Below are 24,908 nucleotides of genomic sequence, written 5' to 3'. Positions count from 1 at the left end.
ACTCCAACTGGTTCCGATAACGCCGTGTGCGGAATGAGGGAGTAGTGCGTCGGTAAGGTAACGTGCCAGTGGGAGAAGGAGAAGAGTCCGAGCTGGAGCTGCAAAGCTGCAGAGATCTTACTGAGTGAACAACTGACCCGCTGGCATTGCTGGTGTCCGAAGGCCCTGCTGATGTCCTGTGTGGTCCACTGGTCAATGAGGAGGGTCCTGGTGTCCGCTGTGATGTCACCTGCCTGAATGTTGTGGGTCTCACTGGTGTACCGTCCCTCCAGGTAATATCCTGTGTTATCAAGTGTTTTATTTGTGCCAAATCTGGTCGGAGGGGGATCTGACAATGGGTGGGCTGTCTTCTAGCAGTAATCATCCTAGATGGTAGCTTGGAGCCAACTCTTTTCTTTTGTGAAACAGGTGGTCTTCCTTGTACAGGGTTTGAACGTTGATTCTGAGATCTCCACAGCTCTGCATTCCATATGGGTAACGTGTGACTTGACAAGGCCCTTACAGCTACAGCTAGGTTCATGGGTAGAGGCAGATTCCTTCTGATCCCAGCACTCTGAGATTGTTGAGAAGTGCTAGGGTAAACATCATCTGATGAAGTGTGAGCTTCACCTGCATTTTGAACAGTGGGAAAATGGGAAGAGTCTATCTAGCTATGACCTTTTCATCAGTTCAAGAAAACATGAAATGAACAATAAATAACCATTTACTAAACTATCCATTAAATAGCCTAATGTAGGCATATAAACAATTTAGGCTATTAAATAACCTTTTTAATTACTTAAACAATGTGTCAGCCTTGCTCACCACTTCTTTGTGACCTCTCTAACTCATCACCATTGTCCTCCTGCTCTCTGAAAGATAAGTAAGTAAATAAATAAATAAATAATAGGCTATGTGACCGTCGACTGCACAATGTGTGAGAAAATGCTAAATGAACACAGGCCATGGCCGATTTGACACGCCCTCCTTTTTATCTCCCCATCTAAAAGACGTTAGAAATAAAACAGTGATAGGAAACGCAGAATATCTTACCTTTTTGTTTCCTTCTCTGGACCTTTTTTCGGTTTCATTTTCAGGAGGCTACAGAAACGTTATTGACTTTTGAAGTTTAGCCAACAATCCCGTTGTTGTCTGAGTGTAGTTGTGGTGATTTCAAATGATGCTGTGTCTCGAGAGTTCTATAGAATTTATTTGGCTGGAGTTGGTTGTCAACAACAAAAATATTCTACAGCGTGGCGTTCTATCAGTTTAGAAACTAACCTAGGGCCTACTAGCCTAAGCATGTTAACTAGCGATCATTATGTAGAGACGACACTGATGAAATTTCCATCCGAGAAGTTAACTACAACTGAAAAGAAGAAACAAGTGTGTTTGTGTGTGTCGTAGGCCTACGCAACATGCGGCTGCTGACAAGAAAACTCGTTTGTAAGCAGTGATTATTTCGGTAAGAAGTTTTTATTTTTATTTATTTTTTACGTTTTTATTAATAGTAGCCTAGGCCTACATTGATGCTGAGGATGAAATTAAACAAAGCACATTTCGTGTATTAGCCATGACAGTTTAGAATACTCTAAAATTGCATTTATCTGGCTCCATCTCATAAACTAACTATATAAAATATAAATAGACCTTCTTTATCTTTCCATAGCCTATGCATTGTATAACACTTACCCGCAAACTTGCAACATAAAGAATTATTAGGATCTGCATATATCCATTTAGGGAATATCTCTCTGGTTACAGTGGGTAGCGCTATTATGCAAATATATCACACAGTTGGCCAAATAGGCTACTTAAAATGAAGTCTGTACAAGATTTCGCAGCACTAGTGCTCCCAAGTTCCACCATCGGCAATCACACCATATCATTCTCTCCTTACATCTGATAGTCAAGCTATATTCCGTCTGTCCAGTAGGGACTCCCGTATTATTCCAAAATAGCATTTTAACACACACTTAATTTCATTAGTGTACATGGATGCTGATGTTGTTTCAACCACAGTGATGTGCAGTATTCGAAAGCTTTTTCAAAACAATGCATACTGTATATCAAAAAACTAGTTACATATTTGATTATAGAGCCATGTAGATGCAGAATTGCTTGCATGAATGCAGCACCCTCCACCCGCCCAATCCCCCATGTTAGGATTATCTCATGAGCACTGCTTTGGTTCATAAATATACAATAAATCATGATGATTCACATAAACGGAGGACTGGGTTGGAGCAACACAACTCATTGGTGTATTTAAAAACTGAAATAACCAGGAAATACTGATGAACTCACTAAAGGTATAGAAAAAACACTTCACTCTTGTAACACAAAAAACAAAATCTTTTGTTTGTTTGTTTGTTTTGTACAGGTTGTTTTTGAAAACGCTGATGATGAAACAGACTCATTGGCTTCAGACCCATGAATCCAGGGGTGGGGGAGTTTGTTCAACCAGCCCAACAGCTGGTCTGTTGCCTCTGATGAAGTGTCTTTTCTCATTGGCACTCTACAGACACACAAAAAGTCAAAATCAAGTCTATGAAATATACATTATATTGCATCACTGCAGTATACAGTACTGTACATTACATTTAGCCTACTGCAATAGGTTGACACTATAGTGGTAAATTTAGCTATTGAAATATTTATTCTAGCTCTCTGGGCCCTAATGTTAATCACAGGCTAAATTCAAAATCAGCCAATAAGTGTCTCATGCATCTCGTGTGTGTGTGTGTGTGTGTGTGTGTGTGTGTGTGTGTGTGTGTGTGTGTGTGTGTGTGTGTGTGCGAGTGAGTGTGCAGTGAGCTGACCAACTGATGTTTGCACTCAGGATCTTGCTCATAGTATTAAATCAGCAAACAGATTTGGCCTAGTTATTCAATAAGCTTATGTTTTTCCAATCATTTAAATTTGGACCCCCTCCCTCTCTCTCTCTTTCTCTCATTCCCTCTTTCTCTCCTCTTTTCAGGGGTACAGAGGAAACAGTGATTTGTTTATTTGTAGTTCATGCTAAAATATGTTAGTCTGTGTGTAGCATATTCTCTCTGATTGCAGAGACTTGGCTGTACCTGCAACTGTTCCCGTTCCACCATATGACTCGGAGCCTCACTCAGTCTGTCGCTCTGATCGATGCTGTAATACCCATCTGTGAATCAAAACCGAAGAGCATGCTATTAATCCAGGCACAATTGCATTCTGTATATGAATGTTGGGAGGCTGATGCCAGTTTCCATTCTTGTGTAGATTCATTTATTTATGAGATGCTTTTTACCCAGATCTGTGCTGCTGGAGGAATCTGAAATAATGCCGTAATTCAGCCTTTCTCAAAGACCCACCCCGCAGTGTTCAACTCTCACCTTGGTTTTTCTCCATCAAAGGGAGGGTGATGTCATCATAGCCAGCCTTTCCATTCTTCACCTTCTTTGGTAGGCTGGAGGAAGAGGGCTGAAAGACACACAATGAGCTGTTATTCCATGTCAGTTGAAAAAAAAGACACATATTGGATGCTTGCTTTTTGTTTCATTTTTGTCAGTCGTGAACCCAACAATAGTACTTACTATTGTTGGGTATACGACTGACTAGACATTTTTATTACTGCATCATTCACTGGCGTGCGCTTTTTTGTGTGTGGTGACATTGAAATTGAATGGAAATGCTTTTTGTATACCTTGAAATGTGATTTGTTCCAACCAGCCTTGTAGAGCGTGTTCCTTAGGTCTTTGTAGGCCCAAACAGTCTGCAGAATATGAGAGGCTGCTTTGGTTTCCCTCCCAGATTGGCTGTGAGAAGTCCGAGAAGCCAACGGCAACACAAGAACAGGAGAAGAGATAGAGCACCGCTTAGAACAGCCCCAGCACTGCTGGGCCATAGTGCTTTAAGAAACCTCACGTTAATTAAATCATGAATCATCGACTCACACAACAGCGCACAGGCCAATACCAAATACATTCTTTTTTCTTAAATATTTTTTAGCCTCTCTCTGTGTGTTCCTTAACAGACTGCTCTGCATCTTGCCCGTGGTCACTGTCAGAACGGATGTCATCTGATTCGCAGTGAAACGGCGTTTACGACCGCAGAGCGCAGGCATTCTGTTTCGTGCCCATTCAGAATGTTACAGCGGTACCTTGTTTTGTTGATGGTGACCAGTTTTTGAATGCCCTGGCCCTGCACCAGGAAGCGAGCGTTCTCCGCACTGTCAGTGATGATCTCCTGGATGGTGTTGAGGACGGCCACCACCGTGTCCTCCTCCAGGTTTTTGGCTGGATGCTGCTGACCACTGGGCAAGTTGCTGACCAGATCCCGCATGGCATAACTCCCTTTCGTTTAAAATACACAACAATCATCTTTCCTTTTTTTCCAACATCATAATGCAAAGTAGTACTGTCAATATATACACACATAAAGCATCTATTGTAGGTCAAATAAGTTCTGGAAATATATACAGTATCTGTGTATAACTAGGCACACAAATTGACTTTTTAATGAATTAATTATATGAATGATATTCTCAATGGAATTACCTAGCTACTCGACAATATCATACGCAAACTGTAGCCTACATATAAAGTGTGCAGAAAATTAGTTACAGTCTTTGGAATAATATCACTGGCGCATATTTAAGCAGGTGTGTTGTTAGGGTTGCTTGGGGGCACCCTACCAATTAAATCTTTATTCCGGCGATCGATGGCCAGGTTCCGCAGTGCGATGGCGACCGCTCTGACCACTTTGTCTCCATCTGAGTGCAGTAGCTCGACTAGAACGGGGAGACCTTTTTCTTTCCGCACTGTTGCTCGGATATAATTGGACCACTATGAAGCAGAATTAAAAGCTGTTATATCAGATGCTGCTTTGCACTGCCATGGTCTCACGTATTGCATGAATGATTCACTTCTAGAGTCTTCCATGACGTGCATATGAAAAAAGGACCCGGCTTTCATTGGTTAATCTGTGTGCTCAAATGATTAAAAAAGTGTACTGAAGAGGTTCATTAGGCCTACTGATATACTATTTACACTGTTTCTCTGTAAAGGCCAATAAGGTAAATTGTATGTACCTGACAAGTTTCGGCTACCTTGCCTCTGTAGCCTTCATCAGAGGTGTCACGTGATGTTGGTGTGACGTCGTCTGAGATGTGTTATATGGCGTTTTCCATCCCACCACATGGCCATCCCGCCACATCAGAGGTTTGACCACATGGCCATCCCACCACATGGCCATCCCACCACATCAGAGGTTTGACCACATGGCCATCCCACCACATCAGAGGTTTGACCACATGGCCATCCCACCACATCAGGTGGGATGGAAAACGCCATATAACACATCTCAGACGACGTCACACCAAGGTAGCCGAAACTTGTCAGGTACATACAATTTACCTTATTGGCCTTTACAGAGAAATAGTGTAAATAGATTAAAAAAGTGAACTGATCCACAAAAGACTTAAGAGAAACTTCATTTAGACTGTAATCTCATGCAGAAATCAAAAAACATGCTGCCTACAATCCACATCTTATTGTCATGCTCCAGTCAACTCATGTCACCCATCTGTGGGCTATGAGGCTAATCACTGGCTCGTGTTCACGCATGACTTACGGCCCACTGTCCAGCTGAGAGGTTCTGCAGCGCCCCGGCGGCGGCCTCCAGAGTGTTCTGGTTCTGGCTCAGTCTGAGGAGGGACAGGTAGAGTCTGACCACCTCCGGCTGGTAGAGAAGGTCCAACCCTGCGCCACAGACAACACAGAGAGCTCATCGTGACATCAAGACACTCCATAGGGTGTTGTAGCGCAAGTGGCTACAGCGTCCAATGTCAATATTCGGGTCCAAGTGTCCACGGCAACCTAGGTTCGAGTACGAGACGGGTCATCACCTGATCCCACCCATCTCTCGCTCCCTGTCACTCTCCTCATTGTCCTTTCTCATTAAAGGCATTAAAGGCCAAAAACTATAATAACGTACTATACTTAAAAGCTGCCCGAATACATTGTGGTGCAGTGAATCGCAGTCTGCTGCTCCAATTACTCTTACGGTACATACTTACACATTTCTAGAAAAAGCTAAATGCCTACATTGAACCCTGCAAGGCCTTTTCCACATGAAGAGCAATGAGATTCCATCTTAGGGCTGTCTGGAAGTTAGAAATGAAACAAACTACAATACATAAGAACCCTCGTAAGATTCATTAAAGATGTTCTACACAAAAAATGTTGCATGGGCCTACAAGTAAGAGTTGTTTATGTACTAAAGTTACTTTATTTTTGCATAATTATTGAATACATTGACCGCGCTGATACCACATGTTGCTCACAAAAAAAAAAGCTTGTCTACAGAATTTATGAATTTATCTACATTTTGATAAGGGAATATGGCAACGCTTTAGACTCCTGATCAATACAGTACATCATTGAAATATCTCCCACAGTACACATCCTCCCACACTAGTCTGCAAAAATCATCTCAGCTACAGTGTTAGCTTTTGACTGCAGCTCTAGCTCACCAACACCCACTGTCTCGCTTGTAAAAGCTGTCAACATGTATTCCGGTTGGAATAAGTGTTTCAGGAGGGAGGAAAACTTAACCGCAGGGAGTGAGATCCTCAACATTTTGTGAGCATCAGCTAGCATTTGACTAGATTCAGTTTTCCTCCCTATATGCCAATTCTGATACCATGAGGACTGAGAATGGTGGCCGATGGATTAAAGTGATTCTCTTGACTTTTGCATCTTCAAATCCTATAGTCCATTGTTTGACTGACTTGCATTTCTCTCTCATCAATGATCAGCGCCCTTATGCATGGTGGTGGTGCTGGCTCGAGAGATTGGGAGTAAATCTGCCGTGAACTGGATGGTGTTTATTCAGCCACGGCATCTGTCGGGTCTGCTTTGGTGCGACCAAGCCTGTCAAAGCGGCTGGCCGAAGGCATGTGCCAGTCTCAGTCCCGCCTGGCACATCTAAATGGGCATCGTGTTAGCAGAAGACAGTGACAGTGTGGGCATGCAGAGGTAACTATATGGACGGAGAAGTGTGAAAAATTACTGCTACATTTCACACATTTTCATCAGGTTTTTTTTTTTTTATCTCCCTCTCACTCAAATTGGTAAGTGTGGTTGACTCATGTTAAATACCATAAAATGGATTATGTGTGCAGCAGGACGGAAGTTTCTAGAGAATGCATTGATGATTCAACCAAAATATTATATTATAATATTATTCCCACCAGAGTGTAGAGGAGAGATTTTCTATACAGTAGTAGCAGATTTTTCCATCCTCCATTTCAGAAATATATGCGGAGAAGTCCTAAGCCATTCTTCTACAGTAACTATGTGAGTGCCTTCCATTATCCTGCTACCAAGGCAACAAGACTACTTAGTTTCTGCTTCTGACGTTGGATTGAACACAGCCACATCTGGCCACAGCAAGTACACTTAGGCATTGCTGTGAGCCATCGGCTTGTGAGATCATCAGCATATACACATCATTAGTACACTGCCTCACAGACTATCTCTTGAGATGTCAGAGAGCATCAGTGGCCAGCATGGCTGTGAGTTGTTCAAACTCTAGCGGCCGGCTCGCCCAGTTTTTCCCTCCTGGTTGTTCCACTTCCCGCCGTCTTCTAAAGGTCAACCCTTTCAAGGGGTTTTATGTTAGCCCATTACTGTACCAAAATCACTCTTAGGACACACTTTGAGATAATGCTTCAGACAAACTGTGAAGTCAGCTGTGGCATTTTTGGAAACATCCAGGAAAAGTTTTTTTTCTGACCAACAGATGGACATAGGCAAAGACATACCAAGCCATTAATTATACATATCACAAGTGTTGGATGGCATCTATTCACAGTGGCCAGTGTTAATTATAGCTCTGTACCCATGTGTTTTGAAACACCCAGGAACACTCCATGCCTTCCATGCTCAACATGAACCAAATCCATTTTGACAGCCGTTCCCCCTTCGCCGCCAGATTTTTTCCTTCCATATTTTAAAAAACACCTCAGATTAAAAAGCGTACTGTCAAGTCAGCTTTGTTCATTTCAGCGAGGTGATCACGTACAAGTGTGTCACCGAGTTTAATCCATAGTCAAAAAATGAAGTTCGAGCCTAGGCTCAGATGCTGCCAGAGAGGGTGACCCAGTTGCATACAATTACACAAGACTTTTCCTTCAGTCTTCAGTAATCTCTCCTCTATTCCAGCAAGTAGTACTAATCACTCCTATCTTTAGCATCTCACACATATATCAGTCTACCTAAACTGAGGAACCGCTTTGATAAACTGACAAACTGACAGAGAAAGCCAAGCATATGCACTTATCATGACATCAGGCCTATCACTATTCATTAAACTGTGTCTGTGATATAACCTGTAGTGTGTGGTGATGGTGTGGTAAATGTGATGGATGTGTGGGGGTCAAGTCCTTGCCTAAGGAGTTTCATCACATAATGTGCTTTCTGTCTTTGCAGCCTTGAACATGAATGCAATCTTGAACCATTCAGAAGTTGAGTTCAAGTTCAGAAGCTTTCTGAATAGATCTTTTGTTGATTCCAATGAGAAGGATCAGATTTAACAGCTGGGCAACACTGAGTGCACTTTTTAGAGGACTGGTGTAGTTTATTTGAAAGTGCGGACCACTATCATGCATCATGCTAGCCTAGAAATCTAGACGCACCCTAGCGGCAGCAAATGTAATCTGCAGCCAGGGTAGTCTAGCAACTCTCCGTTGGCTTGCGAGCTGGAAAAACCAAACTTCGGTCAGGCCAATCACATTGTGTATAGTCGGTGGACGGGCTTAACATAATGACGGCAGAGTTGCAACGGTTCCGCGTGAGTTCCCTGCTACTTGAAAACAAAGAAGATGGATGCTGTTGAAGATGAAGTTGCCAAAGGTTTGATCAACTAGCCAACTAGCTCCGCTGGTGGGAAAACGCATGGGACTAACCCTATTGCGTGCCAGAGGGAATTTGAAAGACAACCGTTTATCCCACCCCTCAGATTGAGCACTGCCAACGATGAGTCCCCAGACCCTACATCTTGATGTGGTCTGGCTCGTCAGGCTAGTATCATAAGGTAGTCAGTTCCATTGCTTCCGTCAAGGGTTATCGCTGTGCCGTCTCTGCTATTATACACACGTTTGCAACAATCGCTAGCGTTTCGTTAGCCTGCCTCTGTGCTGGGGATGCAGGATGTAAACTGATCCTGCTTCTCGCGATGTCTGAGACTTTGAGACTGTGAGACTGAAGGTCGGCGGGTAGGATACACCGAACTTGCAAGTGGGATATTCTTCCTACAGGCAGTAGGGACGGGCGAGAGAGTCTTCATTCACCCTGTAATGAGTCATTTAACCATATACCGACTTACGAAGATGATTAATTAACACGAAAACTTTGCCTGGTGTCCCTTTAAAGCAAAAAAGGTTTCTCCTCCAAACCTTTCGTTTTCCAATTTAATGTTACCCATTATAAATATTTGCTAATAAAACTGCTCTAGTAGAGAGTGGACGCGTATAAGCACATGCAGCCTACATGGTGCACTTGATGGCACAGATGCGTTAACACATGTTCTCTGATACACATGGCTGTGTTCTTAAGGTTGGCTAGACTACAGCCTTGAGCTGTAGTCCGCCAACCTATATCCACCATCCGCATAGGCATACACACACGCGTGCGCACGCACACACACACACACACAGACTTACATACAAACATAAACACACACACACACATTCTCACACACTCTCACACACACACACACACACACACACACTCACACAAACACACACACACACAACCATCATCACTCATCTCCCGCCAGCAGCCTACATGTCTCTCTCTGTTCACATTTCTCTGCTCTTGCCTATTTGCATCTCAGCCTACTCACACTCATAAATCCTGACTGGCTCTCCCACGCTTACCATTCAACATCTCTCTCTCTCTCTCCCTCTCACGCACACAAACTCTCTCTCTCTCGCTCTCTCTCTCTCTCTCTCTCTCTCTCTGCCCCTTCTTCCTGTAAGTCCACACCTTGAAACCCATTCCCTGCCAGATCCTTCTGCACACTGTACCAAGACGAGTTAAAAAGCTGAGCATTTGTGACGACCTGTTTGTGTTCGTGAAATCCGTTGACATGACTGGGTACAAACATATGCTCCATTTAAAAACAAAAATACACACCTCGTTTGAACAGATTTGTCAGTGCAGCATTGCAAGTGAGTGAGTGTGTGTGTGTGAGACTGTGAGTGTGTGTGTGTGTGTGTGTGTGTGTGTAAGAGACTGTGAGTGTGTGTGTGTGTGTGTGCATGTGCGCATGTATGCAAGTGTTTCAGGTCATGCTGCGTTCCTTGTTTGTCCTCAGCTCACATGGCCTGCAACAAAGGACCCCTCTGAATGCCCTGCCATGTAAACACACGTACCTTTCATTGCCATGGGCCGCTTGGGCATGTCCAGGGTGCTGTATTTCTTGTCACACAAGCCGTGGCGTTTGCCTGCAGGAACACAGCAAGCACATCAGACGCACATCACACAGTCCATTTCACTCTCTATCATGTGTAGGTACGAAGCATGCCAACGTCCACAGAGCGGCAGTGGGAGTTTTCTGTGGGCAGGGTGAGTAGGAGGAAGTGCTACAGCCGTGGCGAGTCAGGCGAAGATAAAGAATCAAGGTTTCATCAGTGAGAAAAATATATATAAATAAACTAAGAGGCAAGGGGGAAATGTATGCTCACACTGACTGAACCACTCCTCTGCAGTCGGTGATTGGACCCGGTGCCAGAGAGAGAGTGCATGAAAGAAACAAAAGAAGAATCAGTGAATTGATGTAATAATACCTTTTTTTTCAGCTGAAGATTTGTGAAACCTTTTAGTGGCCATTATCTTAATTAAAGTACGAACTGGAAATGTATGACTGGACATTAATCAAGAACTAGCAACTTTCATCTCTGATTCAATTGATTCTCTAGGGAGTTCATCAGTCATCTCTAATGGAGACTATGTAATATAACTCAACTCCAAATAAAAGGTTGTCATATCAGCAAATGGCTGCCAACGATCTTCATGCCTGTCTATTGAATGTTTAATTGGGAGCATACTGCACTTTCATAAAAGTATTTTATCAGATTTATTTTACAGATCAGATGGAAGGTGCTCTTTATAACGCAGAGTATACTCAGATGATGTCAGGTGACTTTAGATAAAACAGTTACAGTAAAAACAACAATAGTAGTTATAGTAATACTAGTAACTAATATGCATTCCTCTACATGTAATTGGCAATCGTGTCCCTGAACACTGCAAAAATTATATCTTAGCAAGTGTTATAATCTTATATTAAGATAAAAAATCTAGTTATTATTGTTTTTAGTATAAAGATACTTACTTTGAGCTCTCTTGTAAGATTATTTGACTTAAAATAAGTCAAAATCATCTTAAATTAAGACATAAAAACAAGTAAATTTATCTGCCAGTGGAGTAAGTAAATTTACCTTAAATTGTCTTAAATCTTCAATCTTATCTTAAATTAAGATAGAATTACTTACTCCACTGGCAGATAAATTTACTTGTTTTTATGTCTTAATTTAAGAAGATTTTGACTTATTTTAAGTCAAATAATAGATTTTTTTTATCTTACTGTAATATAAGATTATAACACTTGGTAAGATATAATTTTTTGCAGTGAAGGTCATCACAAAACTCCTTGCAAGTTAGAATGTATTTTCTCTGTTCCGTTGGAAACACTGCACAAACATGCCATGGTATTACTGTAAGTGTAGTTCTGTTTATTGTAACACCTTTAAGTACCCCCCTCTATGTTGACCTTTATTATATTATATAATATATTATTTATATATTATATTTATATTTTTATTTAATTATTTTATCCAGTTGACTGACCTTTGGCAGACTCTTCCTTCTTACACAGATGCCCGCCTGATCGTGAGATCTTATTGGCCGTCTGGCTCTTGAATCGCTCCGCCCCCGGCACCTCTTTGTGGACGTGATAGGAGAGGTTGCGCAGGATGCACACACAGTTCTCCACTGACTGGGGTCCAGAACGTCCAGAAACAAACAAACAAACAACAGCATGACAGAATGAGAGAGATGGAGAGAGAGAGAGGGAGAGAGAGAGAGGGAGAAAGAGAGTACATTTTAGTATGCACTGCCGATGTACTGGCGAAGCCTGAGTGTGAGTGTGTGTGTGTATATGAGAGAGAGGGGGGGGGGGGGGGGGGGGGTAGAATGAGGCACTTCAAACAAACACAATATGCCCATGATGGCTGTGGGAGTTCAGTGTGTGACCTGAACTGACTGCAGCACTGTGCTGTAATGTGCTCTATCTGCCCAGGCTTCATTTATATCTCCACTTGAGCTAATAGATAGAAAGGTGTCTGGTGAAATTACAGGCCGGGGGGGAGGGGGGGGGGCAACTTTGTTGTCACAACTTCACAAATGCCATGCAATGTGGCATTAAGCTAAAAAAAATGTGATACATATTTGAAAGCTTCGTAGTGTATTTATGGCCTCAATTGTCACATTTTGTTTAACTGCTCTTAACTTTGGAAGCAGTTACAGTTACTAGGCAGCACTGCTACTTTGTTGAGGCTGTGGTTTATCTGTGGCAGTCCTAGAGACGGAAAGACCCAATTTAGAGTGGCGGCTCCACAGGCTTTTAGCTCAGAGTGTAAGAACATCTTCAGCATTTTCAATTAATTGGTGTGTTGATGGTTTAGCAACTCCCTCGACACACACACACACACACACACACACACACACACACACACACACACACACACACCTTGTTGTTGACATCCTTCCTGGCCACTGCAGACTGTAGAGCGTGGAGCAGAGCGTCCACGAGCCCCTCGCAATCCCTCAGTCGCTGACGCGCCTCTGCTCCGTCTGAGCTCACGTTCCTGCAGGACACACACAACACCACGCGTCACACACATGTCACACACACACACACATCACACACCCCCAAGACATGGCATGACCCAGCAAAAAAATACACACACTCATCATAGAAGCACACTCACTTGTGTCCAGTCACCCACTACTGTCACTGAACTGTACTGTATACACAAGTGTATCATAGGCAACCTATAGCACGAGACTGCGTGCATAGATCAAGCACACTGACACAAACACATAGAGAGAACAGACACAAACATCACAGATGCAAACACACACACACACACACACACACGGTGTAAAGTGGAAAAGCCCCCAAGGGCTACATTACTGCTGGCTCATAATGTTACATTTAGTAAATGGCTTCACAGTCACAGCATGCCTCCGGGCAATAGGACAGCTCAGCACAAGCAAACAACAGCACTGACCTCATAAGAGAAGTCCAAGGGGAGCCAGTGGGAGCCCTAGCAGATATTAGTCTAGAGTGTCATTTAGATATGTTCTGATGCATACACACACACACACACACACACACACACACACACACACACACAGACACACACACACACACACAATCAAAATGGAAGAGGATAAAGGATATCTAGTGGGACAGGAGCTAATTATTCAGAATGTGTGTGCCACACACACTCATATACACACAGGAATATGTTTCCATCATGGTTTTAACCCACCTCAAGCATCCTGAGGTGTTCTTGAAGACAGTGGTCCAGTCGGACTCCCGTGGCTTGGTCGGGTCGCTGGGCTCGATGCCCCAGCCGGAGTGAGGGATGATAATCTCGTTGCTAAGCGTCTGAAGCCCGTGGTTGATCACCACCATCTTCAGAGGCTCATGGGAAGAGAGGTTCCACAGGGTGCCTGAGCAAAATCAGCATCGTTGTTATTACTGTGGCACATTAGGCTGTCTGCCATGGGCTCGTGTTCTAGTATGATGAACCAGAAACGATTCATTTCTTATTTTATTCCAAAATATTTTCAACGGTGAAGTGTGACAAATAGCATAACACAACGAAAGTTATTTTATAAAATCTATAATATGAACACTACAAAAACGTATTTTGAACTCACATTATTTATCCAAAAGGAGGCTATAATAAGTGTATATTTCTATTCAAATTTAGTCTCCTGATGAATGTGATAATCATCACACTGCTAGAGTTTTCACACTGAAGTGATCTTACGCTGATATGAATTAAACCCATCAGTACCTGTGGCTAGCTCTCTGACCTCCATATCATTGGACTTCCTGAGCAGGCGGATCAACGCAGGGATCCCATCACAGTTTCTGATGGCCACCTTGTTCAGGTGGTCCTTCCCAAACGAGATGTTCCTCAGCGCGCCGCAGGCCTTGCGGTGGACCTCGGCCTTAGGGTGATCCAGGAGCCCCACCAGCACGGGCACGCCCCTCAGCTGCCTCACTTCGTGTTTCACCTGGTCGTTCTCGTAGCACAGGTGCTGCAGGTAGGCGGCCGCGTTGGCCTTCACCGGGTCCATGGGGTGGCCCAGCATGCAGATGACCTCGCGCAGGTTGGGGTCCCTCCAGCGGGCGTCCCGCCGCATTCCGTCCAGGCTGGCCATCGAGCCTCGCTTCTGGGCAGCCAGCGTGTGGACGCGGTAGAGGTCCTGTAGGTAGGGGTGCTGGAGGGCCTCCATGCCGTCATAACCCGCTCTGCAGAGTGGAAGAACAAGGGACAGAGAGCAGAGAGATGAGACCATAAGTGGACAGAGAGCAGAGAGATGAGACCATAAGTGGACAGAGATGAGACCATAAGGGGACAGAGAGATGAGACCATACACTGTAGGTAGACAGAGAGATGAGACCATAAGTGGACAGAGAGATGAGACCATAAGTGGACAGAGAGATGAGACCATAAGTGGACAGAGAGCAGAGAGATGAGACCATAAGTGGACAGAGATGAGACCATAAGGGGACAGAGAGATGAGACCATACACTGTAGGTGGACAGAGAGATGAGACCATAGGTGGACAGAGAGATGAGACCATAAGGGGACAGAGAGATGAGACCATAAGTGGACAGAGAGATGAGACCATAAGTGGACAGAGAGGACCTGATCAGGATCAGTTGTCAAACTGTAGTCAACAGTGGAAAAAAGGTGGGAAAAGTAGCCTTCATTTCATGGACTATTCTCCCTGGAAGACCCCTTCAGTCCTCTGCTTTGATCTCTGATCAAGACTCTGCTTTGAACCCAAATGAGACCTCTGCAGAGTGTCTTTGATTATCAGCTTTAAAAATTAACAATGGTTTTTAAGCCCGGAGGGCAGCCTTTACGATTGGTCATCTTCCGAAACGGAGATCAAATACACGCTTTCAATGCATTCTGAATAGCATTAGATGCAATCTCTGGTTTTCTGGAAAGATGCTGTGACAGAGGGGAAAAGCACCACAAGCACTATCTGAAATAATTTGTGTAACAGCTGGTGCAAAAATGTATCTCTCCCCACTGCAGAATCAGATGTATTTGGCCTAAAGAGAAAAAGGAGCCAGCCAATGCTGTTGCTCTAGCTTTACCGACAATATAGGCAATATACACTACAAGGAGGGCACTGACCGAGCACCTTGAGACTGATCTTTATTAACATGATCATGACAGTTTAAACCACATAAACATTACATTATAATTAATATTAATATATTAATATGCAATACTGGAATCCATGAGATTGGCCTTGGCTCAAGGCTCAAGTAGCTTAGCTGTGGAGTAAACAGTCTCTGCTGCAGGCAACAAATCTAATTGTGGAATAAAATTAACAGGATAACAACATAACAATAAAATCTGTAACATAAACACAGCTCGAGCAGTCTAACTACCTGCCTTGTTGACATGATTAGATACATGTTAGTAAGTTGGCATTGGCTATCATGAGTGGGTTTGTACTAATCGATTAAGTGATTAGGTGTCATGGAGCTTTGACCACATACTGCTCAGGGGAGAACCCCCGCAGACAAATCCAAACACTTCTTACCCTGCAGTCATTTAATGTATGGATCATCAATTCACAAACATGTAAATGAATCATGGATAATAAAACTAACTTTCACTCATATAACTCTGCCTGTTCTGTCAGAATGTTTCCTTCTCCTAGTCACAGCTCATTCCTTTATCTCGACCTTGACGCCTCTCAGCACCACTTATCTCCACCCACGTTAGATGACCTTTAGATGACCTTTTGGGTCTACTCTATGATTATATAAATCAAGGCTAAATGGCTAAATGGTGGTGGTTTTAGTCTTCTTAATAAATTGGTCAGTCTGGGAGATTGTCCTGTTTTTGGTCATTCTGTAACATCTGTGACAAAGATTTCAGCATTTTGTGCATACCATTCTCAGCATTACTGCAGATGGATAGTGTATTTTTAAAAGCTCTTAAGATGATAGTGTGGGCTTAACGGAGATGGAGGTCTTGAGGATCAGTAGAAAGGGAGACTGAGTAAGAGGGTATTTACTCACAATATTGTCTAAGTGCTGTAGGGCTAGAGAGATCTTTCCGTCCTATTGAGGGAAATTTATAGGTGTGTTTACGGGCCAACTAAAAATTAACCATTGCATGCGAATGATCTACAGTATCTCCTTGATATTACTTCTGGTTGTCAGGGCAACTGAATAATCCTGATAGAGCTTGCTGGCTGGCATGTGGGGTGACTAGACTACAGGCTAAGCTTTTTCAGGTACAGACCTCACTCTGCTTAAATAATGAGATCCATTTAAAAAATAAAAGCACTTACATTTACCATGTGGTATAATTGCGGTTCAGGGTGGTCTCTCTGGGGGAGTTTTGTCTGAATACATTAAACCATAGACGAATCAGTGATCCAGTCATTAAAATTTGTTTTGGGAAAGACAAAATAAATGTTTTTTCCCTGACACAGATACTGAATATGTGAATGAATACATTATCTTTCAGAACACCATTTGCTGCATCATTACCATTGGGGGTAAGTCAGCCATTAGTGGTATTAATGAAGTATGCATATGATTATGTATAGATAACACTTATCTATAATAGAACCATCATTCATTTTCATATTCAACATTTCGTGGTTCCATTAGCATCTATTAAAATGCTATAATAAAACTAAATATGGTTTAAAGGAGGTTATCAACTTATTTTTCAAACTATTCAGCATTTAGCATCAAAATTACTCTTGGAGTAGTGGAGTAGTCTTGGAGATTGACTTGTTTTTGGTCATTCTCATATGGTCCTTTTGCTACGTATATTAGCGTTCCCCTCGGTCCTACCTTATTTTGGGGAGATCTCTGAAGAGGTCAAGGGGCGGCCGAAAGAACTGGGGTCCCCCCAGGGTGTGGTGGCCATCCATGGGGTGCTCAGGCTTGATGTCCCCTGCGCCCTGCTCCCCCTCGTTGGGCGCGTGGCTCTCGGTGAGGCCACCCTGGGCGGCGCGAGCACAGAGGTCGCGCGGGAGGGGCAGCGTGTAGCAGCTCTCGGGCAGGTAACTCCGCGGGGGCCAGACGGTCGTGTGCGACGACAGGAAGTTGGCGGGGAGGTGGGACAGCGCGCCGGGGGTCGGAGGCAGCCCGCCGTTGAGGGCGGCGAAGCTCTCGTGAACACCTCCGAGCCCGAGGGGGGGTTTGGGGACGGGCTCCGACTGTGGCGGAGGGGGTTGGGGCTGTAGCGGGAGGTCAGTCTGACTGACCGGTGGGGGTGGGAGGACGTCGGCTGGAGTGTTGTTGTTGCCATCTGTGGCTGTGTTAGCATTTGTGGTGACCACTGGGTCTGCTTGGGCTGGCTCCGCCCTGTCAGTTGGGCTCTTCGGAGAGGATGAATTCTCGGTGTCTTGGGGGCACGGCTCTTGTGGTTTGGCTGACTCTGTAGCCTCTGTAGTCCGAGTATCCTGTAGGGAAGCCAAGACCATTAGCATTTATTATAATTGTTAATCATACCTAACTTTAATATCAGGCACTTATTGCACCCTATTACACTAGGCACACATTAAATTCCAAGTACATCAGACAGTCTTGTAAGCTAATCCTCTAATATCTAACAGAAATGTATTACGCTTAGTTTCCCCTCACTTTAGTACCATCCTGATAGTATTCAGGCATCATACTGTATTACATTCACACATAAAGTCAATGATTTGCATCCATCTTTCCTAATATCATCAACAGATGTTTTGTACAATATGATGTTGTATGGTCTGTTTAGATTTTAGCTTGTGGTGATTTGTCCTGAGGGTGTTGTGAGTTAGTATGTGTATGTGTGTGTGTGTGTGTGTGTGTGTGTGTGTGTGTGTGTGACTGGATGTGAGTGTGAGTGTGTGAGTGTGTGAATGTGTGTGTGTGTGTGTGTGTGTGTGTGTGTGTGTGAGTGTGTGTGTGTGTGTGTGTGAGTGTGTGTGTGTGTGTGTGTGTGTGTGTGTGAGTGTGTGTGTGAGTGTGAGTGTGAGTGTGTGTGAGTGTGAGTGTGTGTGTGTGTGTGAGTGTGTGTGTGTGTGTGAGTGTGTGTTTGTGTGTGTGCATGCATATGTGTTCTCATGCGCGAGCCACACAAAGACGTTACACCCCCTCACCTCCAGCTGCGTCTGGTCCACCTCCTCGTGGGAGGTGCTGCAGCTCATGGGGTTCATCTCGGTGTCGGGGCTCGAGGACTTCTCGGTCAGGGTGACTGAGCTGTCCTCCCGCTTGACCGCAAGTGAGAGAATGCGTGCATTAGCATAATGAGCTGAGGTATGATCTCATTAACAGCCGCCATAATGCTCCAGGGGCGTACTTAAAATACACTAAGATTTACACTTAGACACTTAGAAAATAACAAAGAGGAAAGCATACCCCAAACAGACACACACTCCAGAAGCGCTTACAAACTGTCACAACAATTACAGTGCATGGGGGAAGCTGGGCAAAAAAGAAAAAATGCTGCCTGGCACCAAATGTATGCTTTTTTGCCCTTGTTTTTCCAACACAGCTAACAGTGTGCTCGTGTGATGCTGTGCTGCTAACAGTGTGCTCGTGTGATGCTGTTCTGCTAACAGCATGCTCGTGTGATGCTGTGCTGTGTCTGTAGGGTCTCCGGGGCCGCGAGGGGCGGATGCAGGACCTACTTCTGTGTCCGTGTGGCTGGCGCCTCCGTTGCTGGAGGTGGCGGTGGACTTGAGGGAGGTGGGGGTATCCGGAGCCTCCACACTCGGGGTCGGCTCCTCCGGATGCTCCCCAGGCTCCAGCCTCCCCTGGGCGGCCGAGCCGTCCTCTGAGCTGTGCTCCTGAGAACCAGGCAGAGGACAGGGAGAGGGAGGGAGAGGACAGGGAGAGGACAGGGATGAGGGAGGGATGAGGCCATGGGTGGAAGAGGAGGATGGGGGGGGGCATAGAAGGAAAGGGATGGAGATCAAGAAAGAGAGGGACGAGTAAGCAATAAAAAGAGATATAGTTTAAAGAAAGTTGAACCAGAAGGGGAGGGGGTGGCAAGGGATCGTTGGTGTGTGTGTGTGTGGGGGGGGGGGGGGGGGCGTGCAAGACAGAGAGGCATAGTTGAAAGAGAGAGATATTATGTGGGAGACAGAGAAAGATGGAAAAAAGACAGAAACGTAGCGGGTATATTAGCAGAGGTCTGCAACATCATGTCTGTGGCGGTGGAATTTTCCGTCATAATCCCAGTCATTAATGATACCCCTCTACTCAGCACATCTCAGTGCTGGCAGCTGCATCCAAACACAGGGTTAGCTGTAATGTTGATCACTATTAGGGTATAATGATACCATTTCATATATTTCTGCTGTCACTTTTACGAGGTGCCATTCCCTTATGTTCCATCAACTTTATTGCTTTGGTGCCTCAAAAATGCAAGATCGCTTTCCAAGACAGAGCTGTTCTACTCATTTTAATGTAATCAATGCCTCTTTTTTACTCTCGGAGATAGCTATTTCCGATGGTTTCTGAAAAAGCTTTACCTGGCACAGAGCTGGACTGAAGGTGTGCAGCAAAAATGGCATTATTTAGCATAATTGATTGTACCGAAAAAAACTGACATCTATGGAACCTTTAAGTGTATGAACGCTATTATCTCTGCTTGTTGTAATCTTTTGAGATTTTAGACTGGTTTCCAAAAAGATCAGTCCAGCTCAGACAAACTGCCATTTGAAGGAACAAATAAAAATATAAGTATGAATCATTTTGATAATGTCAGTTAAATATGTCATTTCGACCATAATTGAAAAAACCGGCTCCAATGCATTAGCCTTTCTGGAGGTCAGGATTATATCTCTGTACAATAGCCATTTTGTGCTCATAGAGTGGTATCCATTACCATAAAATGACTGTAAAATGGATACTTTCTCTTTAAGTAAAAAAAGAATCCAAATAAATTGCAAAGTAATTGCTTAAAGTAAGAAGGGAGAAGGAAAGAGGAGGGAATAGCTCAAATACATGAAGGACAATTAATTATGCAGGAGATTAGAGTCTCCAAAACATGCAGAGTTCTCTTAAAATACCAGCAGATAATAGCCCTGGAAGAAAACTTTTAATATTTAACGATAGCATTTGCATTATTTGGCAAATGCACTGATGGCTTATTTGAATAAAAAGCTGCTCGCACAAAGGGAAACGGTGTGCCTCTTTTGATGCAGAAGGCTTTGCACTCTAGACCATGCCGCCTTCGACCATTAGTGTCACTGGACAGCCAGTATGTCATTAAAGTGGACATATATCTTCCAGACAGGGTAAGAGGTGATAGCATAACATTCAAACACTGTATATTGTACATTCATCTGTACCTTTTTAAAATGTCCATATGATTATGCATGTGCCCCAGTGGACTAACTAGATCCTTTCTGTTATTATTTGATCAATCAGCATAGTATCACTGCAGTGATAGAACCCACCACCACCCCCCCCCCCCCCCACACACACATTATTTCTGAAGCTCTGGCACTTTCCGCGTCCAACTCAGCAATTATTATTCCTTAGATTTCACTTTTTATGCATGTGGTGTTTGATGAAGTCTCAAACTCCCCTGTGGCTCTGAAGAGGAATGGAACGTTCTACAACACCATTCGTGAGGACCAAGTGGCACTCCGGTAACCTGTCTCGACGACAGGCGCTCAGGTTGATTACTCAGTGATGAAAAAAAGGAAGCTGTGTCTATTTCAAGCTTTTCTTTACTCAAGTAAACACTTGGGTCAGTGACCCACAAACCAGTGGATAGCAAATGTTTAAACTACACACTCTGGACTCTTTGAATGCAGGGGAAAGGATCAACCATGTTGTTTGATAAGCAGACTGATTATTAAAGGGGGGGGGGGGTGAGGCACACTAAATATTCAACAGGAAGAGAGCGCCAGGCTCCATGTAAATCAGGCTGCCATGCCACACCATGCAGAAGATGAAAAGCCTCGTAGCCGCCCCCATGTGAAGGGAGCATGCTCCGGACTTGCTCGCGCCTGCATTGGGTCGGGGGCTGAGGGTGGAGGGCATGATGAAATAATCATTTCCGCACGCGCCCGTCGAGCATGCCAGCTGCCCTCGTCATGTCTATTTGGGCAAAACCCTGTAACCGTGGAGAGCTCTGAGGACAGAGCAAATAAAGACACACTCTACACACAACACACTCTCTCCATCCTTTCTCCCTTTACACACTCTACACACACACACCACTCTACACACACACACTCTACACACACCACTCTACACACACACTCTACACCAGCACTCTACACACACACACTCTACACACACCACTCTCTCCATCCTTTCTCCCTTTTTATGCATTTTTCCTCTTCTGTCAGACACCCCCTCTCCTCATCCCACCCACCCAGCCAGCCAGCCAGCCTATCTACTCGGCCCATTAGATCAAACTGCAGTAGCACACAGGTGGATGACATAGGAGGTGATCAGAGATGACCCCACACACACACACACACCGTCTCCTCATTCATAACAAACATTCACCTCATCCCTCAGGAGGACGGCGCTTTATTACCGCATCGACAGCGGCCACACATTTATTATATTGAGCCGCTTTTGCCAATATCCGTGCAACATCAGGCCGACGCAATCAATTGCATTAGCGGAATCGCTGGTCCGTGCATGGGCATTAGAGTGGCGGCCCCCGTTTGTTATCGGAGCCACTGCAGTGTGTCTCTCTCCCCATCGTCTTGGAGGAAAACAGAGGAAGCACAAGCACCAGCCCCTCTCTCTTTACACTGTGGACTGGAGCCGATCACGTCAGCCTGCAATGCTGACACTATTCCACCTGAGTGTGTGTGTGTGTGTGTGTGTGTGTGTGTGTGTGTGTGTGGGTCTGAGACAGAGTATGTATGCATATGTGAGTGCATGTGTGTGTGTTCTATACGCGTGGGTCGTTTATGTGTGTGTGTGTGTGTGTGTGCGTGTGTATGTGTGTGTGTATATGAGACAGCGTATGTATGCATATGTGAGTGTGTGTATGTGTGTGTTCTATACGCGTGGGTCTTATATGTGTGTGTGTGTGTGTGTGTGCGTGTGTGTGTGTGTGTGTGCGTGTGTGTGTGTGTGTGTGCACGCATGTGTGTGTGTCTCTTTGCACGCTACAGTAGCACAGCAGGGTAACAACACTGTTATCAATGTCACTTCTGTGAGCTGGGGTGGCACATCCTGTTCTGCATGCTGGTGCTGTGAAGCTGCTCTCATTTTCCCCATAATGCCCCCCCCATCCCCTACACACACACACGCACACACACCAAATGAAATCCACCTCAGCATAATACAGCCCTACATACCCTACATACGTGCCCCCCGTCAGTGATGTAAACAGCCACAAAACAGACCCATGCATATATCTACGTATCCGCTGCTTCACTCTGCCAGTGAATAAGAGGCTGTTTCCAGAAAGCACTAAAAATGACAGGTCCATCGTCACACACACACACACACACACACACACACACACACAGAGCTCTACTGTTTTAACATTTGCTCTTTTTGAGGCAGTGAGTCTGTCCGTCTCCTAAAAAGAGTGCTGGGGGAGAAAATAATTGATGTTTCTAAAAGGACATGGTGAGCCCAGCAGCAGCAGCAGCAGCAGCAGAATGAACGCTCTCTGGAGCACACTCACCTCTCTCACCTCGGCAGGCATAGTGATCGTCCTCCTCGTCTTGCGCTTCTAAATCACTGCCATCTGAGAGAGAAGAGGGGGGAGAGAGAGAGAGAGGGGGAGAGAGGGAGCACGAGCGACAGAGCAGTCCCTCGTCCCTTCCACTGGTATTTTTTATAGAGTTTGTCCCTAAGCGTGGAGCTGCCAGTTCAGACGCGAGAAGCCATCCCTCTTCTTCTCCAGTGCACATACAAACACACACACACACACACACACAAAATGCTTTTTGACTCACACGCACGCAAAAATCACACGCGCGCACAGAATGGCACACACGCGCCCATGCCTCGCACACACACACACACACACACACACACACAGTCGCTCGGTGTCAGCTCAGGGAAATTGCTGCTTGTAGCCGCTGCCGCCGCGCTGAAGACGTGCTGAATCGACAACAAAAAGGGAAACCTTGTTATCGCAGGAGAGCCGCGCCACGCCACAAAAGATCCAACAATCCGCGCTCCATGTTATCCTTCACCTTCCGTGTTAATTCATGGCAATCCGGAGGAGAGGAGAGGGGGGAAAAGGGGACACTTCAAAAGGACGGGATGAAGCTGGGTGTAGGAGTGCAGCACTCAGTATTCTGTGCTGTTCCCCCCTTCGTCTCTCTCCTCCCTCTCAATCTGCTACTCTTCTCGCTCTGTATTCTATCTCAACTCTCTCTCCTTCTCTCTCTCTCCTTCTATCTCTGTCTGGCTCTCTTCTCTCGCTCTCTCTCTCGCTCTCTCTCTCTCTCTCTCGCTCTCTCTCTCGCTCTCTGCGCTCTCTCTCTCTCACCGTTCTCTTACCCTCACTGTTTTCTTTCCTATTTATGTTCCCCCTTTTCTCTCTCTCTCTCTCTCTCTCTACTCTCTCCTCTCTCTCTCCTTCAATCCCCCTCCTTTTCCCTCTCTCCTTCAGGCTTTGCTCTCCCTCTTTTTATCAACCCCCTCTCTCTCTTTTGCTCTCTTTTCCTCCCTCTCTCTCTTTCTTTCTGTCTATCTACCCTCACTCTCTCTCTCTCCCTCTCTTTCTCTCTCTTCTCTCCTCCCTCACTCCCTCTCCCCTCTCTCTTCTCTCTCTCTTTTCTCCCTCTCTCTCTCTTCTCTCCTCTCTCTCTCTCTCTCTCTCTCTCTCTCTCTCTCCCTGCAACTAGCATGCGTGCACACAGTGTTCCTTGTGGGACTGAGGGAGGCAGTGCAGCTGGAGCCCATAGAGCAGCCTGCGCTGCACCAACCCAACCCAGTTCTGTCCAGCTCAACTCAGTGCACCCCCCCCCCCACACACACACACACACACACTCACACACTCACACACACACACGCAGACACACACAACACACACACAGACACACACAACATACAAACGCTCGAACACTTGAATTTCCCCTTGGGGATCAATAAAGTATCTATCTATCTATCTATCACTCACACTCACACATACACTCACACACACACATCCACACACACACACACACACGCTCGGCCCATCCCCGGTCTAGTCCTGTCCACCCCAACCGCAGGCTCTGCTCTGGCGCTGCATCGATGCTGGATGCCAGCCTTTCCCCACCACCTCAGCTGCTCTCTGGCCGAGCGGGCAGAGCGAAGGGTGGGCACCGCGGCCAGAGGCGAAAGGGCACGCTGTCATAATCAGTTGCCATGGTAGATTTAGCTGTCATAATCAGTTGCCATGGTAGATTTAGCTCTTTTTCTTCTTGCCTTCATGCCTCCCCCTTCATATAACATACTTTACCAATAAAGCGCCGTCATGGAGACAGCGTGGGGAAGGATGGAGATGAACAGCGGATGGAAAATTAGACATTTCAGGAATTTGCCACTAACGCGTTGTTTTAATGAACATGAGCAAAACCATTTGTTTGATTTAGCCATGGAGACCTGAATGAGATTTGCTGAAGGAT

The 24,908-nt window shown here is 45.0% G+C and overlaps 1 protein-coding gene across 1 annotated transcript; it reads right to left on the bottom strand.

The window, feature by feature from the left end:
• Positions 1-2,404: 2,404 nt before the first annotated feature.
• Positions 2,405-22,993, bottom strand: arvcfa (ARVCF delta catenin family member a). The gene is made up of 18 exons (XM_076302455.1): positions 22,982-22,993; positions 21,377-21,445; positions 18,987-19,145; positions 18,456-18,566; positions 17,164-17,777; positions 14,114-14,574; positions 13,580-13,763; positions 12,772-12,889; positions 11,858-12,018; positions 10,706-10,728; positions 10,394-10,465; positions 5,587-5,714; positions 4,649-4,799; positions 4,115-4,307; positions 3,659-3,770; positions 3,348-3,435; positions 3,060-3,136; positions 2,405-2,497 (listed from the first exon to the last, which is right to left on the bottom strand). Exons 1-18 carry the CDS (start codon positions 22,991-22,993, stop codon positions 2,405-2,407), a joined length of 2,826 nt encoding a protein of 941 aa, XP_076158570.1.
• Positions 22,994-24,908: the final 1,915 nt, after the last annotated feature.

This window comes from Alosa pseudoharengus, unplaced genomic scaffold, assembly GCF_046254945.1.
Source record: "Alosa pseudoharengus isolate Yale_2024_CS ecotype anadromous, Long Island Sound unplaced genomic scaffold, YU_APseudo_1.1 YU_APseudo_1.1_scf_24, whole genome shotgun sequence".
Lineage (NCBI taxonomy): Eukaryota > Metazoa > Chordata > Actinopteri > Clupeiformes > Clupeidae > Alosa > Alosa pseudoharengus.
The sequence above is the reverse complement of the archived record's forward strand: the minus strand, read 5'-3'. Positions and strand labels throughout refer to the sequence as shown.

Coding starts and splice junctions, on each gene's coding strand:
- arvcfa (XM_076302455.1), bottom strand. Junction 14,575..17,163: donor AGAGATCTCCCCAAAATAAG/GTAGGACCGAGG, acceptor TCCACTCTGCAG/AGCGGGTTATGACGGCATGG. Junction 3,137..3,347: donor TTTGATGGAGAAAAACCAAG/GTGAGAGTTGAA, acceptor TTTGATTCACAG/ATGGGTATTACAGCATCGAT.